Consider the following 17472-nt stretch of genomic DNA (forward strand, 5'->3'; position numbering starts at 1 on the left):
ATCCGGTTATCCATGACCTTCGACTGGACAAAGTGGACAAACAAATACTAGAGTATTGTCCAGCCACAAATTACTGTGCAACTGCATACAAGTTTTCTCCTTCCTTTAGGTGAACCGGTGCTTTCCTGCCTTTTACTCCCACTGAACTGCCATTTTAGGGTTTCTATTCACGACGACGCAATTTGTGTTTGGTTTTATGCTTTTCTCCTAATTCATAATTTCACATATCTTTTTTTTTGTAACCACAAAAAACTCATTTGAAAATGTGATTTCAAGAAAAACTGAAATGTTTTTTTGTCTTGTTTGCTGTGAGCCTGTTCAGACTGCACACATCTGCATTCCCGAGGAAATCACGCACCCACGTACTCTTCATAAATACATGCACAGATCAATGGGCGTCCAGCTGACTACGAAGATTCACTGAGGCGTAAGATTGTTTTCCTGATGCATTTAAAATAATGCATGTGTGTGTGCATGTGTATGTAAGTGTATGAGCAGTTTCAATAGCACTTCTGCAGTAAACCTGACAGCAGCTTCTCAATGATCATAAATCCTACTGGTGGACAAGATGCCTGAGCAGGATTCTGAGTGAAAGAAGCTTGTATGAAACACCGGAGTTCATGAGCATTTATTATTCCCGAGGGATCAATTCGTTCAATCCAGACACAAAACACTCATATTTCTATCAGAACCATCAGCAACACTGGGAGGATCCCTTCTTGCATTTTGCACCGTCTCAGTTTCAGACTTCTTGTTGCACACATTGCTGGAAATTTGTGGGGAAATGTAGATAAAGCGGTGTACGCTGCTGCCATCTCATTCGCCTTGATGTACATTTTATTTGTGAGCTATTCACGCAGGTCACACACCTTCTGATTCACTCATACGTATGTGGGCTGCTAGCTTTTCATTAAAGTGCCACGTTTGATGCTTGCTGCGCCGTTAATGACCCAATGCAGGGTTTTATAAATACATATGGTTGATGATTGCGGGCTCAGTAAGATATTCTCATTAAAATTTCATAATGAAACCAAGGCTGTCGGCGCGCAAGGTTCCGTTTGGTATTTAATCGTGCTTTTAAAAAACAGGAAATTATCTGCTAAAGTGCAGTTCTTTTCTCCATGTATCGGCGCGACGAGGCACAGAAACCCTGACTGGCGCGGCGACGGTGGGAGCATGTCGTCACCCCGCCATCAAGAGCGCCATGTGAATGGATGGAGCTCTGGCTCATCTGCAGTGCGTCGGAGTCTCACGGGCTGGCAGGGCTCCAGTCCTCTGCTCGCTTATTCATCTCTTTTTTCCCACAGCCAGTCTGACGCACACACACAGACACACACGCACACACGCACACACACACAGACGGCACAACCTCACAATGCCACTCGATTCCCACAATGACAATAATCTAAAACAAACCGAAAACTCACAGGCACCGCATGACGGCCACAAAACAAATTAGGCCAACGGACGTTTCAGCATCAATCTCCTCATGACGATAAGTGCCGAGCAGCCGTTCCATCAAAGGCCATTAGATTTTCAGAGCCGCGCGATTCAAAGTTACCGGGCTGAATCCCAAAGGTCCGAATACACAAAAAAAAAAACATTCTAAACTCCACATCCTAAAGAAAATATTCAGCCATGTCAGTGAATTATGCATACAAATGTGCCACAGGTTCGATGAAATGCTATGTAGATTTGCCAGTTAGGTGGTTCAGGGTGCGGAGGAAGTAAATAAATAATCCTGTTTAATAATTCATTTAAATTCATGTTGCTTTGCCTCCAGCCTTGAGAGTATTTAGAATGCAGCCTGCAAGGGCCCCGCTCCTGACTGGTGGTGGTGTGTGGTAAGATTATTGAAAACAGGGGTGGATGGGGGGGGGGGAGATCAAGCATCTCTGTGGCTCACACATATCATCACACACACACGTGGCCGCATACGCTCCATGCAGTATGTATGCCGCACATCATATGTTCAATAAAATCCTGACGGGCGGGATATCCCCTGTCGGCATCTTATCCCCTTTTTGCTCCGTTTCTCCCTGGAACCGCAGATACAATCTCAGGAGTGTGAAGACAAGTTCACACACAGCTTCAGGCTGGTGAAAAGACTGGAGCTGAGAGGGATGGCGGCGCAGGCACGGGCAGGACTGCAAATTGGGTCTAAAAGTCTTCCATGGGGAAGAAGGGTGAGAAAATAAAATTCTGTGAGGAGGCAGCATGGAGAGGAGAGAGGGAGAGAGAGAGAGAGAGAGAGAGAGAGGAGAGGAAGGGAGGCTTAAGGCTACTGATCCATGGGTGACCTATTCCCGATGATGTCTCTGCTTGATAGAATTACACCAGCAAATAAAATGATCCTCTCTCTCTCTCTCTCTCTCTCTCTGTAGCTCTGTGCAGACCTGATGTGGTCACTCTGTCCAGTTCAGCCCCGAATTCATCGCGTTAAAAAAAATAAAGTATGTATCTGTAAGTGTCTCGTTCCATTTGAATGCCGTTAAAAAAAAAATAAAATAGCAAAGCGTGGATGAGCCGTCTGTATATTTAAAGATGCGAATGGCTGGAGGGGGGTTAATGATTAAAAGAATATGGTGAAAACAGCTTCCTCCGTCATGTGGCTTTGGTTTTAGCGCCGCTGCTCGTGTCGTCGTTAACGAGACAAAGTTAGCTCCTCTTTTCCACTCTATTGGCAGCTTAGAGATGAACGGTGCGATTTTCCAAAGACGTACTGCAAATTGCCGCTGACAGGACTTAGAATATATTTTAATTAATTCACTGGCAAACCATGGAGCCGTGTGCTTCTCCACAAATATCCAGACAGAGGCTGCCTCATCCAAACGGGTCCTAATGATTCACACTGCGAGGCCTTAAAATACCCAGAGGGAGAGCCGACTCTTTTGATTTACACAATTCAGGTGGAAAATATGCATCAGGATAGAAGAAAATTTCTACAGGTTGCAGAATTGAGATAAGTCAAAGAAATCGGATATAATTTCCATGGAAAAGTGGGACAACTGATATTAAACTACTCCAGTCGTAACCTTTTTGATGAAGACTTGTCACAGAAAGTTTTGGATTCAACTGCACATTCTTTTGGTACTATGGACAAATGTATACATACAGCTGCAGCTACTTGTGTGTGAGCTTCCTGTTGGCCGCTGATGGTGTGTATCTTGTGTGTCTCTGCAGTTTGTGCGCTCGCTGATCAGTGAATCTAACAGCGACTGCCAATTATTTGTTGGGCAGTTTGTAGGCCTTCATCTCCCACACACAATTGTTGCAGTGGAGCTGTGGGGCTCTCTATTTGGAGTCGGCTCTGTTGCTCGCCTTGTCGCTGCCCAAGCCCTACCAAAAACCTAATTTGTTCGGCGTGGCGCTCCAGGCCCTCCTGCAGAGGAGCGCTGGGTTAGGATTGGTTGAGGTTGGAATAAAACCGACATCAGGACGAGTCTGGAGCACGGATGGGTACTATTGAATTTTAAAAGTGAACTTAATGTAGATTCTGAGGTTATCAAAACAGGAAATTTTAAAATTTGAAAAAAAAAAAATGAAGACAGTGTTGGATGCAGAGTTATTTATGATCGCAAAACGGTTTGGAGAAAATACTCTGCAGAAGGGAACATGCTGTGATCCGGGGCGGCGTGAATAGCTGTGCAGCGACAGTGATTAGGTCATTAGCCCATTTCCAAAAGAGACACTTGGGTACAGAGGTGCGTTCAGGTCACTCTCATTTTTGAAAGTGCACCGAGACAAAAACGAAGCACGAGTTCAACAATGTGGAGAAAAATAAACAATGTTAAAAACAAAAAATAGCACCAACGTTCAGACTCCATACGTACAGACCCAGAGACTTTTTGTTGTTGTTGCTTAGCTCCCGGGAAATATAACTTCTAGAGTTATTTGATAAATGAAGGTGGTTTAATGTCTTAGCCTGCAGCTGTTTCTCTTAATTATGATCTTGCTAATAACAAAACAGCCAGTTCACCAATGTGACAAACATGTTGGGAGGATAAAAGTAAATGAGGTAGAGCGTTAACACCTTAAATCTGCAATCTGGCTTCATCAGACATGCAGAATCCAAACTCCCCCGACCCCCAGAGCACAGGATGTGTTCAACTGCTCAACAGGTTGAACAGCGAGGGCAGAAAACGAGTTTCCAAACACATTACGACAACATTTCTGTCTGGATAATTACCTCAAATTAGCAGAAAAACAGAAAAGCCATCAGCGATAGCAGCCACTTTCTGATTCGTGTTTTTTTTTTTTTTTTTTTTTGGGGGGGGGGGGCAAGACTGCAGTACTGAGCAAACTGTGGATGAAAAGGCCTTCTTACCTCGTTCCGTCAGTGTGCAAACTGTTGCACAATGAGTTGTTGATCACACACACATGGCTGCAGTGATGAAGGCTTTTTTTTTTTTTTCCCAACTCCTCCTCGTATTTCATCTAACATGCTGCAGGCCTGAAGTGGGTTCTGTTGCCAACATCCACCCCGGCTCTACGATAATGAGCTCTACAGGCCCTGAACCCGACCCGAGCATGAAAAGCCATCAGTTAAAAATAACAGAGAGGACCAGCGCCGTGGTCAAAGCATCGCATGGTACTTCAGCGGTTTAATGTAATCTTGAAAAGGCCCAACAGAAATGCAAATGCGGCAGTGAATCACCAGATGAAATCAGCAGACCTGCCAGAAACCTATCGATGGCGGATGTTTATTCATGACAGGTGAGTTATGCGCAGTAGGTCTGTGGACCTGAAGGGCAGCGGAGCTTACTCAACCCAGCTTCAACTTCAACTCAGAGCTTCGGGATGATACTTTGAGAGAGCCGTTCGGAGCACTGCCCGTGTCCTCTGGTTAGAATTCAAACCGCTAGACGAGGAAGGTAACCTGCAGGATGCAAACCAGAAAGGCCACATTTTGGACCGGAGGAATGAGCAACTGTATGCAAATTGAAACGGCACAGTAATCTCTCCGCATTAAACAAACGGGCGCAGCAACAGAAACGAGCGGCGGAGTCTGTGCTGCCGGAGCGGAGGAGAGGAGGGAGAAGCATCTTTCACTTATCCGTGGCAGCTCTGACGTGTCATCATTGGGATTAGCCTTGATGTTGGACTGGTTCACACAGCCGTAAATTTGACACTGCATTTAAATAGATGCCTGGATGGAGCGGCCATCAGTCACTCCGCCACAGCCCTGTGGTGGCTGTAATCATGATGACACAGTGATACGGCTGCATCCGTTTTGCTTTTACCCGGGCTAAATTGCCGTTTATGGCTATAAGAAAGCTTCTATTCCCAGAGGCCACAGTTAGTCAGACTGCCTCTTATTGTCTTACTGCTGGGTTTGTGGTGCAGAGTACAAACACTGTCACCAACACCATCAACCCTACCTCCTCCTCCTCCCCTCCCCCCATCCCTCTTTTCCCCGTTGGTTCTCGGAGCTATTATTTTTTTTTATCTGAAATCCTAAACGAGGCTACAGAGAGAGCAGAGACAAGAGAAGGAGAACGAGAGGGGGAAAGAAGCAAGCGGAGAGACGGAGCGAAGCGGGAGAGGAAAACTGTGATTCTTCTGAAGCTGTGATCGATGCTACCAGCGTGTGTCTGCATCGCACGTTGCCAGCGAAAAGGAGGGCTCTATTGATTTGCTCCCATATTTCAATCAAAAAAAAGTAGGTTCTCAACCCCCAGACTTTCCTCTGTACTGCTACAAATTACCAGCCTCTCGCTACATAAAGAATAAAATTCCAAATGTCAAGCTTAAGAATGGTGGGAAAAAAAAAAAAAAAAAAAAACTCATCTTGTTATGCCAATGCAACAAAAGACATGTTTGTGAGTGAGAGTGGGACATCTTTGGAATGGTAATGATGTTTCATGTGGATTTCTGACTGCTGAAAGCCGGTGGCTATATAACCTTCTCATGGGTATTTGCAGTGAGCGTCTATACACATAACTTGAGAATATGTCAAAAAGGTACACCAGCAGTCAGAAAGAGTAAAAAAAAAAAAAAAAACTATCCGATTATGAAATTATTGAGTATTTTCCCTCCAGAAGTTTGACTCGTTCTCTGGAGGAGAATGAACGGGATGACAGACCTGCTGAAGGATTATTATAACATGGAGGGAAAGCATCTGGAGGTCAGAGCTAATAGGGTAATGGCACACTTAACATTTCTACAGCTACCTACAGGGGCCTCTGCTGTTATGAATTAACCTCTTTCGAGGGTGTGTGTGTGTGTGTGTGTGTGTGTGTGTGTGTGTGTGTGCGCTGCTGCTGCTCCAGCACGAGTGCATCTCTAAATATAAATCAGACATGTAAGTTGTGCTTTATTTGGTACCTTTGTTTTTTTTTTTTTTTTGCTGAAGTGACACAAGAAGCTGCGATGAGACACGATTAGCTCCGTCACATTGTGAGACAAATCAAAACAGACAGAGAGACGGCCGAGATAATGTGTTCATGGGAGGAAAGTGAAGAAAGCAGGGGAAACAAAGAAATATTTAATTCTTCCCTGACATTAAAAGCTGGCAATGAGAGCGCACAGGAAACAGACTGGATTAAGTTGCATTATGATTCCACGGCAGAACATCTCTGGTTTATTACGGTCAGCAAAGCATATTTGCAGATTTGTCGGCCTCCCACAAACAAATCTGCATCACAACAGGACTGAGCACGGTTCCATGTTGCGATTTCCGAATCAGCCATATGAATCCCGGCCAGAATGAGCTCTTTCAAACAGCCTGTCGGAGGAAAGTACAACCGAGTTCCCGGTGCCATAATAACAATGGCAACTTTTTATTCCTGTAAAGGCGAGCCAGTTATTACTCAAAAGGTAGCAGGAGCTGCAAATTTAGCAGGAGCATAAGTCGAAGCTCCCTCTGTGGAACAACAAGATTAAAAGCAAGCGGAAAGCTTAATGTTGGAAAATAAATTCCAGCTTAAACTGAGACATCTAAAGTGGGTGAAATGCAATTTATTAAAAACAAGAGAAAAAAAAAAATAAAACACTAAAACAGAGCAGGTTGAGTTTTAAACTAAACGAGAAATAGTTCCAAGCAGTGGACATCCACAAGTCGGGTGCAAATAAGCCTGCACACACAGCCTGCTTTTCCAGATCAAAATAGAGCGCAAATTGATACAATCAAATCCAAAAAGCGTCACCGCCATAGGAGATGCAATTTCACCCCTTCTCTCCATGATGGTGTCAGGATTTGTGTTTCTATTTTCTTTTATGGTGCCATCGCTTCTCAAGCAGTTTCTTTTATGTGCCTCGGAGCCTGGTGAAAAATGGTAAAGATTCTTTCAACACAGAGAGTAATCGACAGGACTCATTCACACCAACACACACACACACACACACGCACCTCTGGGAGGCCGTGAATTGATTTTGTTTTTTTGCTGCAGATTTACTCTTAACATAATTATAATGACCCTGATCATCCTCTGGCCCCAAAACATGTCTCCTCGCCTCAAAATATATTGATGCTTCAATCTCAGTCTCCACGATGACAGAGTCCGCATCGATTAGAATAGTGAGAGAGAAAAAAATGGTGGTGTGTCAGGATGAAGAGAAAGACAAAAAAGAATGTACCAAACGAGTTACAAAATACGGCTTCAATGATGCAACGGACAAAATAAGAGAAGACAATATGGCCGACGTCCAGACCAGTAGAGGGAAACATAAATGCACACAAGTGTTGGCTTCCATAGTCTGAGGGGACATTTCAGGGTTTTCATTCAAGGGTTCCAGGGTTTTCAAAAGACATACGCTGCTTTGACTGCACCGAGTTTGATTATGCTGCTTTGCAGTTGATTCAAGCCTCACAGATTACAAACTGTTGTAGAAACAACTTCTGCACACGCTCTGCACATCCCTCTCTGCAGCGTTATTTCTCCATCCCGCTGCTTGTCTTTATCCGAACATCGATTCTCAACCTAATCCTCACCTTGGCCTGATCTGAATGTTCTCTACTGTGAATTGCACTAAAAATGTACCGACTGAAACCTCAACTGATATGAAATGTTCAAATGTTGTGAGTTTTTGAATAGTGTTTCATTCTCTATACTAGTCATAAATGCATTTAAAGTAAAAAGAAAGACAAACTGGATGGCGGCAGGAGTGCCAGGATAGGGACATCGACAGGTACGATGGCGACATGAATCCTGAAGACGGACCGGACCGAGAGACGTCACGCTCCGCTGCATACCCTAATGCTGAACTGATACTTAACCCAGACAGTGGAGTGGTGTAACATCTCTTCTACCTTGTGAGCACAGAGTCGATTTGCAATGAACGAGGAGAGCACATAATATAATTTTAAACAGAAATGATGAGAAATGTCAAACCTCCACATTGCTCTCATTCCGTACATAAATGTGCAATTTAATAAATGTCACTTTTTTTTTTTTCCTATCAAACAGTATGTGGCAAATTGGATGTTGCAGTTAAACTGCACTGAAAATCATTTTTTAACCAGGAGGCATTTCAGGTGTGTCAGAGAAAATCAATGGCTCATTTTAAGTAATGAAAGGTGTTAAATATTGTGGGGAAAATGCAAAACTATCCCTTTTAATAGGATTGACGGGTCTGCATCTCCTCCACTATAAGCAGGTATCCCACTCTCCGTCTCCTCCCCTCCGGCGAGCTGCACGGCGCTCGCTCCTCCGTCATCCCTCTCCTCTGCTTACTAATGAGCCATGAGATTGACAGCTGGATTACTGGGATGGTTTGTAATCCTTTAATTTCTCCATTTAAGATAATCACCCTCTGGATGGAGCATGAACTACAAATGCATGTACACGCAAACATGCAAATACACACAAGGCACAGAAACATACCATGGCTGCATAGGAATAAATAAACATCGGACAATAAACCGAACGGGAAAATAAAGCAGAAACAAGAGCATGCCGGCACCCTGATCAAATATAGATTCAGAGCTGAATTAATCCCAAGGACAAAGTAGAGCAAAAGCCTCTCTCAGGCGAGGGACCTTCTTGATATTAGAGTTTGTAGAACAAAGGCATTTGACAGTGCAGTCTTTTAATTAAGGCGATAGAATAGCAAAAGCCCTGTGGCTTCAGAAATGGCTATACAGTACAATACAGAGTGGCTCTCTGGAGATGCATTTAGCAGCAGCTTAGAAGGATCTATGTGTTGAGTCAAGCTGAACGTAAATCATTTTGATTGGGCCGTGTTTTCATCTGCGCCTGTGCCGCAGACTGAGGATATGAGTGTTGGAGAACATGCGAGGTCAAGTGGCAGCACAAGGTCAAACCGCTCGGCCATAATTCATCAATAAAGTGAGAAGCTCTATGTCACTTTGAGGCTTCCACTGTGGGGGTGGGGACGAGAAATAAGCGCCGCGGCGGAGCAGGGGGGCAGCCCGGCGTAGGTACAGGCCTCTCGCCGCTCGTCAATCAGCAAACATGGTGACAGATGAATATTTTAACGAAAAAAAAAAAAAAAAACATGAGAAGCTTGTTGGAAATGCGGGAGTGTAATGTACAAATATGCAAAACTCAGGAACATCAGGTTCATGTGTGTTCATCCGTGGTCACACGACCTGAACTCCCCACAATCGCTTTCTCGCCGTCAGGACAAATAAGTGAATAATTGTGAGGATGAGTAATTGCTCTCCTCTGATCAAAATTCACTCCAGAGGAATTACAGACATGCACGACCACTGAAGTTCCACCAAAGACTGAAAACATTTGTGATGGAGCTCAACTTACAAATATGTGTGTTCTGGACTGTAAGTGAATTCCGGCCTTTTTAGTCATTTCTTTGGAAAAAGAAAGCTTTAAATAACTGAAAACTTTTTTTTTTTTTTTTTTGGCAAAAACCACAATTTCAGACGGATATGGGAAATAGAAAATTGGCTCAAACTGGAAATAACACGCAGACAGCTCAGAGCATCAATGTTTTTTGCTCTTTCCTTCTCGGATTCTTCAGCTGGATTAGTTAAACCGCTTCCTCTCTGGAATACAAATCGCAACATGTTTTATCTACCTAAATATACACCTAAATGACAATGAAATGTGCTCTGTCATGACAAGAAGAACAACTGTAACACCATGCCCGTGCACAATTTGAGCAAAAGACACTTTAGAACGGAGGAGCTGATTTGTATTCAGATGCATGTAAATCCTACAAGCCAAGAGGAGGAGGGGAGGGAACCCTTGTAATGAACTGGTGTGCTCTGAGTTACACTTGCAGCTGAAAGGTGAAACGGAGGTCTCCTAGTGGGAAAATGGTCCATTTCTGCACTGCAACAAAAAACAGCCAATGGAGTCTTAATCAGGGCCGCCGATCGTTAATGCGCACCAAGATGCAAAGTGCTAATACGCATCGATTGGCAGAGAGAGTGGTCAATTAAAAAGGTTTTCAATAACAAATGCAAATAGTATTCACAGAATGCAAGGTCATCTGTGGTGGAGGTGGTGTTTTTCCGTCAAAAGGCTGCTTTCAGAAAGTGGCTTCCTTTGATAGCGCGTGTAAAAGAAAGACATCATTCAGGAGGGTTAAACTGCAAATTGGAGACAGTTTCTGGAAAGCAAGAAAGAAAAACAACTACATTAAACTTTGTCCATGAATATTTTTCTCTCAATTCGTCCTTGTCTGAAATCCTAACGTACTGTAGTCTCCAGTTCCTCGTCCAACACAGTCCTGTTTCTTATCCGTTAATCCCCTGCCAAAGACCTCTTTCTGGCTAACACCATCAGAAGAGGCTAGTTCTCCTTTCTTCTCTTATAATCACTCTATGATTTAACCCAAAGCCGCCCGTTCCCGCAGATACCATCTGAGGACAGATGATATCGTGGCGAGCAGCGTCTGAAGGTCAGCGGAAGGCGCCCAATTAGCTGGCTCCCGTTTTGACGAGAAAATGCAGATTTCGCTGCAAAATCTCACCTGGAAGAGTGTGAGAACCGGCTGGAGCCTCAGACATCACGTCTATCTCTGACAGCTTATCGCCGTCTAAACACAAGAAGCCCGAGATGAGTCGGGCGTGTCTCTCGGAGGACACCGAAAAAGGAAAAGCAATGAAACTGCCTGTGTTGTAATGAAACTCCCGGTAAGAAGTGCGAGGCGTGACCCAGCGACCAACCATCAGACAAAAACTAATACCAGTACACTGGGAGGGGAGCACAGTGCACTACAGCTAATAAAATTCAGATAGATGTCTCCGTAATAACATTTTCATTGACAGATATTTCCCTTTTTTTTTTGCTTACTATCCGTGAAAGGAAGCAACTATACAAACCAGGATGAAAAGCGCTGTACAGTGGCGTGTACTCGCTATATCTTGGGTGGCTTGCTTGATGACATTGGCTCAGCATGTTATGTCATGTTGCGGGGAGTTTGAGGGATACGGGAGCGCGGCTCGGCTTGGTAAGAAGGCAGGCGGAGATAAAGGGAAACGATGTGGCTCATCTTCGGTACCTGTATTCTATCAGCTCGCCACAGACTGCGGGTCCTGGCTGCAGAGATGAAAGACTCTCTGGAGGACAAGAGAGACGTTCGTGAGTCAGAAGGAAAATGGCAACCCGCTTATCAAATGCCTGGAAACATAATCCCCCTCCTCCTCCTCCTCCCCCCTCCTCCTCCCCCCTCCTCCTCTCGCCCCCAGTTCTCCGGTCTGGACGTACTTATGAAAGCCCTGTCACTTTGGATAGTGGGTTAGAAGTCAGAAGTTCTCCACGGCGCAGTAAATGCCGAGCTGACTGTTTCAAAGCAGATATGGCTCTCTGCCAGGTTTCCCCGCTGCAGTCTAATTGGGGTCATGTTACAAGTCATTTCGTGTGTGTGTAACTTTTAGCGATGGAGCCGAACAATAGGAAATCCACCTTGAAAGCATATAGCTGATGAAGCCGGGATTCTCCTTAAATTAATCTTTAAGATTAAAGTACAGCGTGCTTAATTTTTCAGCCCCCTCAAGATCCAGTTTTAAATTAGGATTCCGGGGATTGGGGGAAGCAATGAAAGACACAATTGTACGAGTTCATCTGCTGCGATTGGAGTGACAGCATGAGGAAAACCAGCAGACAAGGGCAGCGTAGGATCATGGGAGCACAACACATTCCGCTCAGTTAGCATTTAGGCAGTGTTTTTAAGCCAGAAAGCATCTGGTCTTCACTTTCTGTTTCTCACAGCAAAGTAACTCACCATTGCATTTCGAAACCATGAGTTAAAATACCCCAACCCAAAAAAACAAGGTGTCTTAAATCCACTAAAATCTCTTTGTGGAAAGAAGAAAAATATGCAGCAGTCAGACTCGCGTCTAAACCACAGTGAGTGGGTTGGTCGGCCTCCTTTTAGGACTGGCGAGGGGCAAAGGGTGAAACTCATCATTGCCATCTCTTCAAACACGCTTTGACGGCGACTTAAAGAGACACCGTCCCGACTGAACCGCATTTCAAATCAATTTCTTTTGTACCGAGGCCACATCCCCTTGTCCGTGTTCCGAGGTGTCTGTTCCGGCTCTTGGAGCGAGGTGATGGTTTACACAGCGATGTGCGATCACTGGAATATTTCTTTTCATGGCTTATCTGCCCACAGTGGGAATCTGCACGGACTGCGAATGGAGCTTCGGCTGTCTGCTCGCCCGTGCGCCGCAGCCGCTCCTGCCAATCCCGACGCAGCTCTCGAACAAACATTTCCACAGGAGCGCCGGGTGATTTATTCAGAGGAACTCTGCGGCAGGGCAGAGATTTTTGACTTAGTTAAACAAAGGTCTTCTATGGTCAACTGTAAAGCCGTAACAGCCTTTTTAACCTATAAAGCCAAAGGGGGCCACTGAATGATGCATTACAATTCTGAAATGACCTTTCAGCACTTTCATTTCACTTTATCTACAGGGAAAACAGAGGATGAAAAATCATGAGTGTAACTGTGATGTACTTATTTAAAAATCATATCCATTTTCAGTCTGAGTTGGTCATCTTCAAAAGTATTCTGGATTTTCTATACTAGGTTTAATTTAGTTCTCATTTTTGTCACATGTATCTGACAAGATGAAACCAGGAAGTAATCTGATCAAGACAGGCATGAAAAACATCACTGGACTATAAATTGGATCATAAAACATTATATCATTGAAAACATGTAAATAATGCCTTCTATTGGCTGTGATACAACACTGACATGACAATACTGGAGGTAAATGATTCTGTAACCGTCAGAACTGCATTCAGTGCCTGGGAGGCAACAACCACAACAAGTGAGTGTGTGTGTGTGTGTGTGTGTGTGTCTGTATAAGACAGGGTCCAACATGATCCTTTACACTAGACTGTATAAAGTGTGATTTCAGCTCTGTCTGTTGTCAGGACTGAAGGGTGTGCTGATGTTTCACTGGGGTTTATTGGTATTGAAAGGTGTTCCTGTGATTCCTGTTGAGTAATATTATTAAACCTCTTGATGACCAGCTTCCCAACACAAAGTAAGAATCGAGATCTACCAATTATTATCAAATTCACTATTAAAGAAAAAAATAGAACATTTAACCTTAAAAGAGTAATCTCATCAGGAAAACTGCAATGGATTATAGTGGATTGTGTGACTGGATGCAAACACTGCAACATTCAGGTAGCAACAGCACCAGGAAAGATATTTTTAACCTTTCCAATGATCTCAAACTGTTTTAACACATTTGGTGAGAAAAAGAAACTTGTATCACCGCTACTGAAATAGACACGGGCTGTCAATACGTCAATAGGCAGATACCGACTCGATGTCCCACCTCAGCATGAAGCACGCGCTGTTCAGCAGCTGGAAACCGAAGCCTGCTTCAACACGGCACCTGCTGGGTCTCAGCGTTCCTGTCCTGTCCCCATCGCTCACTGTCCGTCTCTCCAGGGAGACAACAGCCGCGGCCCACAGCAGTCCGGCGGCCCCCTCGCCAGCTCCGGAGCGTCCCACACACTCCCCTCTTCCATCCGCGGCCCATTCATTTTCTTAGGAAATGACAGTTTCAGGTTATACATAGCTTGGTGTTTGTATTAAAGACTTCCACCCACTTTGCGTTCCACCATAGAGAACGCAAACCCTCAGCAAGGCCAGCCACCGCGCATTAATCATAGCATGAGGACTTATGCTGCTGCAGCCTACATCCCTCTGAGTGGCCAGTTGGGACAACAGCATGGCTCAGGGATTGATTTTCACAAAGGACAAACACAGGCGCAGACAATGAAATCAGAGAGACTGGAAGCAGACGTAATATGGAATCAAAGCCAAAGCTCGTGTCGCACATAAGGTAAATCAAATTGATGCAGCTGAGCTTAGCGGTGATGGGTTTTTTTTTTCTTTTTTCCCCCTAAGTGTTAGCAGCTAACAGACTGGACACACCAGCACAGGCCGAATGTGTGTGCAATATCCCCCCTGGGACGTGTGTGCATGTGACACACAGGAACCCATCGCAGGAAGCAGCATACCTTATCTGTCCACATGCATCACCCTGGGTTAACATTGTTTGGGTCGGTAAGGACACCTCAGCCCATTTCCAAACAGGCTCAACCCTCCAGGCTAACTGGCTCCCCGCTGGCCGCCTGGACTGTCCTTGTCAGCTGCCTAAATAACAAAATAACCTCCAGAATAATTCAATTGTTTATCTGGCAGTCGGAAAAAGCTCAAACAGCTGTTACGACGAGAACGCCATCTTCTCCTGGCAAGTAGCATTTTCACGTAACAATAGACAAATATTTGGCTATAAAAGCAAAGTATCAAGGGAGCGCTGAGCTTACTGTGCGCTGGCACTGAGCCGTTACTCAGAAGTAAGAGTAAGAGCCGAGCATGTTGCGGGAGGGAAACTAAAGGAAATGTAAAACGGCCCAAATGTTGAGTTCGTTTACCAAAACCAAAGCAGTCCCTCGACTCCCACAGCACAATCCTTCAGAGTAGATCTGTTCAAGATGCTGAAGTAATGTTGAAGCAAGCTTTTCTTTTTCCTTACCTGGAGGGTAATTTCATCATCTCAAACTTTAAAGCTCTCAACATAATGCACTCTGTGTTGTAGAAGTACATCCAGTGAATGTCAAAGGTGTTGTTTATCTGTCAATTATGTAAATTGGCAAGCTGAAATGTGGCTGGGGGGGATTCATTTCCATTATGGAGGAGATTCGCCAGAAAACAGAGGAGAGGCAAGCCGAAGAAGCTCCGGCGTAATTTCAACGTGGCAGGAGATGAACCTCACAGCAGATTCAGTAGACTGCCAGCACTGAAGAGAAATGGAGCGAATAAAAACAGAATTGAATTCCTCTAAAAAACTGAAAGAATAAAAGGGCCGGAAAATGTCCTACAATGAGCGGTGGAAATAAAATAAAAGTTTTGGGCTTCCAGCTGCAACACGCAGAGTCGGGAACAGGCAATTTAAATTAGTCTGCTTTGTGAGCTCGCTGCTTAGTCAATCAAAAAAGAAGAAATATATTGTTTTTACAGCAATCCGAGTAATTTAGGTGTTCATTCATCGATGAAACCTCATATCTGATGACAACTCTCGAACAAAAAGCTTCACACACCTGCTGCCACATCGTGTTGACTCACAACCAAAGCCTTTTATTTTTTTTCCCTTTACCCCACATCTCATTCACATGCCGCTTCACTCTACCAAACTGCACAAAACGAGCTGCTTATATTGCACATTCACAGCCACAATGCATTCTGATCTTCCTCAGGAGTGATGGAGAGCCCCCACCCCCCCCACCCACCCCACACACACCACAATAAACATCCCTGCACACGTACACACACTCACTCAGTCTGACGCTGGGGACACATCTGGACACAGAAGAGAAAATACACTCAGTCTATCAATGCGATCCAGCCGCCACCAGCTTACCTTTGAGGATGCTCTGGCCGTGCAGAACATCTCTGGAGACAATCACTGTGTAGAAGTTCTGGGAGAAGCCCGGTCTGCACGGGGGTTTGAGGGGCTGGGCTGCCTTACTCCCCTGGGGGACAAAACAAGACGGCCCGTTAGGCATCAGCAAATTGACTTGTGGTTACAGGGTCGCAGGCTGATCTCGCAGCCTTTCCTGGCTGATATTGAACCTCACGGTCTGCTTTTTGTCTCAGTGAGTGATTTACTTCACAATGGACTATGTTGTGTTTCAAGCGTCGCGGTGTGGGAATCCACATCTGGGGCTCAAGGCACCTGCTCGGAATCTGTGTAGTGAAACATCAGGTCTCCTGAGAGGCACTCCTGAGCCCAGCAGAGAGGATCAGCTCATTTTAAGGACACATTCCTGCGTGATTATCATTACTGGATTACAATAACACTGAAAATCCAAGCAGGCAGCATTGTATGGAGACGATGACAATAAACACTGAAACATACAATATCCTGAATGGTGCTGGGAGCTTTTCATGTGCGAGAGAGAGCAAAGAAGATGCCAATGCACACAAATTAACTGTGGTGTTAATGGAAGTTTGCAGTCTCAGCGTCTCAAAGGAAGAACTTGTAGTCATCTACCTGATTCATTGCACCAATTTATGTTTTTAAAAAGAAATACATTCTGGAGTTTATCGTGCATTTCCCAGACTGCTCATATGAGGAAGCCTCGACCAAATACTACAGCAATACGGCGGATCATGATGCCTTTTTCAAGAAATTCGGAAATAAAAAAAAGATTCGCACTCATAAAACACAATTTCCTCCTTTGAATGACGCTTCTTTATGAACCTCCGAGTGAATGACTGGGATGTGATCTTTAGAAAAGCAGAAATGTCAGTGCGTAAACGTGCGTAAACGAAGTTGATCGCAGCCAACAGAACGGAAGCCCCTCCAGAAAACACTGTCCTCTGCAATAATGCACCGCAGTTTATTTGGGCGAGGAGACGAGCAGGCGAGCAAAGAGTTCTCACTGACTTTTTCCCCTCCTCCTCCTCCTCCTCACCACAGTTAGATGAGAATATTCTCCAGTAAAATGCGCCGTTATGAGGCTCGATTACACGCATCGTGTTGCCTTTAGCGCAGCGCTGCGAGCGGAAAGTGAAGCGTTCACGGCCACTTTGAGAGCTCCGGCAGCTCCCTGCACGGCTCAAGTGAGCACTACAGCAGTGCAGCACTCCTCCCGACGCCGCTGAGCACCAGAGACATGCAGAAATTAACTCATCTTACCGAGGATGCGCCCGCAAGTAAGGTGCACGCCAAGATGACGCAGCCAACGCTCATCTTTGCAAAAGAAAAGGGGGAAAAAAACGCACAAAAAAAATTTAGAGAATAAAGAAGAGATGGTGGTTCTTCTTTCGGCTGATAGACCTCAGTAATTCCCGGAGCCCTGCTTTTTTTCCTCCTCGACTGCTGAGTGAGAGACCGTCCTTACTTGTCTGGCGCAAAAGTGCCGCTGAGACGGAGACGCTGCGCTCCGTCCAGACGAGGCCGGAGCTCATTGGACGGCCGCGTCACTCAGACCCCTCCCACCGCACGAGGCGAGGCGAGGCGAGGCGAGGCGGTGCGCACCGGCTCAGTCCCTCTGTCATGATGCCCCG

At 45.0% G+C, this 17472-nt stretch overlaps 1 protein-coding gene across 2 annotated transcripts in view; it reads right to left on the reverse strand.

Annotated features, from left to right (window-relative positions):
• cdh4 (cadherin 4, type 1, R-cadherin (retinal)) overlaps positions 1 to 17164 on the reverse strand; it is a 207621-nt gene extending 190457 nt beyond the window's left edge. For both annotated transcript variants that reach the window (XM_030092691.1, XM_030092690.1), the window contains exons 1-2: positions 17102 to 17164; positions 15821 to 15932 (exon numbers count right to left, since the gene is read on the reverse strand). In XM_030092691.1, coding sequence (XP_029948551.1) covers positions 15821 to 15932; positions 17102 to 17155 — 166 coding nt within the window. In that variant the 5' untranslated portion in view covers positions 17156 to 17164. The remainder of the gene's footprint in view (positions 1 to 15820; positions 15933 to 17101) is intronic.
• Positions 17165 to 17472: the final 308 nt, after the last annotated feature.

This window comes from Salarias fasciatus, chromosome 5 (assembly GCF_902148845.1).
Source record: "Salarias fasciatus chromosome 5, fSalaFa1.1, whole genome shotgun sequence".
NCBI lineage: Eukaryota > Metazoa > Chordata > Actinopteri > Blenniiformes > Blenniidae > Salarias > Salarias fasciatus.